This window comes from Trypanosoma grayi, assembly GCF_000691245.1.
Source record: "Trypanosoma grayi strain ANR4 Tgr_1884_V1, whole genome shotgun sequence".
NCBI classification, from domain to species: Eukaryota; Euglenozoa; class Kinetoplastea; order Trypanosomatida; family Trypanosomatidae; genus Trypanosoma; species Trypanosoma grayi.
This window is the reverse complement of record NW_008827502.1, coordinates 1-1,780: the sequence shown is the minus strand read 5'-3', so window position 1 is coordinate 1,780 and position 1,780 is coordinate 1. Positions and strand designations below refer to the sequence as shown.

The 1,780-nt window shown below is 47.4% G+C and overlaps 1 protein-coding gene across 1 annotated transcript; it reads right to left on the bottom strand.

Annotated features, from left to right (window-relative positions):
* Positions 1-260: 260 nt before the first annotated feature.
* On the bottom strand, positions 261-1,751 carry DQ04_18841000 (hypothetical protein; the record flags this gene model as incomplete). The annotated part of the gene is made up of 1 exon (XM_009317755.1): positions 261-1,751. The coding sequence occupies one exon, from the start codon at positions 1,749-1,751 to the stop codon at positions 261-263; it is 1,491 nt and encodes a 496-aa protein (XP_009316030.1).
* Positions 1,752-1,780: the final 29 nt, after the last annotated feature.

Genomic DNA, 1,780 nt, shown 5'->3' with positions numbered 1-1,780 from the left:
TAAAAAGGAAAAGTAGGCAAATTAGATCCAACCGAACACAAAGAATCACGTTTAAGATGCACTGCGAGTTATGGAGGAGGAGGAGGAGGAGGGGTGGGGGGAAAGAGGCACTCAATACATGCACTATCGCCATCACCAGAGCACTCCGTGGTTCAAACAGCACCCAATTTGAGGGAGATTGGAACAGAGTAAGATGGTACTGATAAACCTAGCCGTGGTGATAAAGCAAAACATATTTGGAAACTCATGCAATGGCTGTGTCACCCTCGCATCTTTTCCAACATGTTGCTCAGCTCCTCTGTGTTCATATTGGCAGCGCTACGGCCAGCGTTATTGCCCTCACGGCGCGCTGCCATGTACATTCGCACGGCATACGTGTAGGAGTCCTGAATGATACTGTGAGCCACGTTGAGGACGTTGCAAATAAAGAACAGCAAGTAGGTCATGATGAAAAAACGGCTGAAAAGGAGCTGCAGAAGAAAGGGCGACTGATCCATCTCCAAAAAGGTATCAATGAGGTTGTCACCAAAGGTGGCACAAAAAAGACTGATAATCGACAGCGGTACCGTGCTAAAGTATCTCCCGTACGCCCCAAAGACTGCAGTTCCACAGACAGAGTAGCCAAACAATATGGGAAAGACAGCTAGTCCGTACATAGACAGTTGCCTTCCCGCTGTCACGATACCGTTGAACACGACGTAAAGACTAGGGAACAACTTCAAGATAGACACTAATCGGGCACAGTGTACAAGCGTGGCAAACCCAAGCAGAATCGTTACTGCCTGCTCAACAGCGGTGTCCGTCCTGTGCATGTGTTGAGCCACAAGTGAGGTGATGCTAAACGATAGTGTTAGCATGTCGGAAATAAAACCCAGCCACCGCCAACCACCTTCCCCAGTACGGGTATCAAAACAGAACCGTGAATGCCTCTCAGAAGAGGGGTTAGGTTGCATTCGAAGTAATTGTTTTATAGGCGCCGAAAACCGTGGGAACGTTCGGATGCGTAGCAGAAACCCCATCGCCACCAAGGGCAAGAGAGCAAAGGATATCATTACGGGTAAACGTTCAGGCACACGCTTCTCAACACTGTCAAGGGAAACTTTCATGACCATCACAGAGCCATGCCCAGACAACTCAAAAAGAAACTCGGCAAACCACACTCTAGGTTGAGGTCTGCCGTCCTGGCTTCGTACCAATGAGAAAAATGAGAAGGACAGCTTAACACAGATGAGACGGTCAAAAAGCTCTCCAATCGCTGAGGCCCGACAAGGAATGAAGTACGAACCATCGGCGTCTCGTTGTGGGTCGCATGGCTCACTCTCATTTATCAAAGAGTTTGGATTTGCAAAGGGCCCCAGGGGGTTCTCCTCTAAAATATCAAACTTTTCGTGCAGAACTGTTGAGCGTGCTGAAGATCCGTAGTACCCTTCGTATAAGGATATCTCAAGGAGTGGAGCAACCGGTGTTGAGTTGTCCTTCCCGTAAACGTAATGCATAAATGCACCACTCGACGACTCAGGCGCACCGTAGTAAGCATTCCCTATGTCTTCGATAATTTCTAAAAAGTCCTCAATACTTTCGATTTCCTTCTCAAACTCCGCGCTAGACTTTCCCTCGGCTCCAAATAAAAATGATGCCAGAACAAATCGACTATCGACGCGTTCCTGGTTTCTTGGTGTTTGATAGCTGAACGCAAAAGTAATGAGAAGTACTAGTATGGTGCAATTAACCGCATATTGCAGCAGCATCATTTTTCTCTTCTTTGTGTCTATAAGTATAT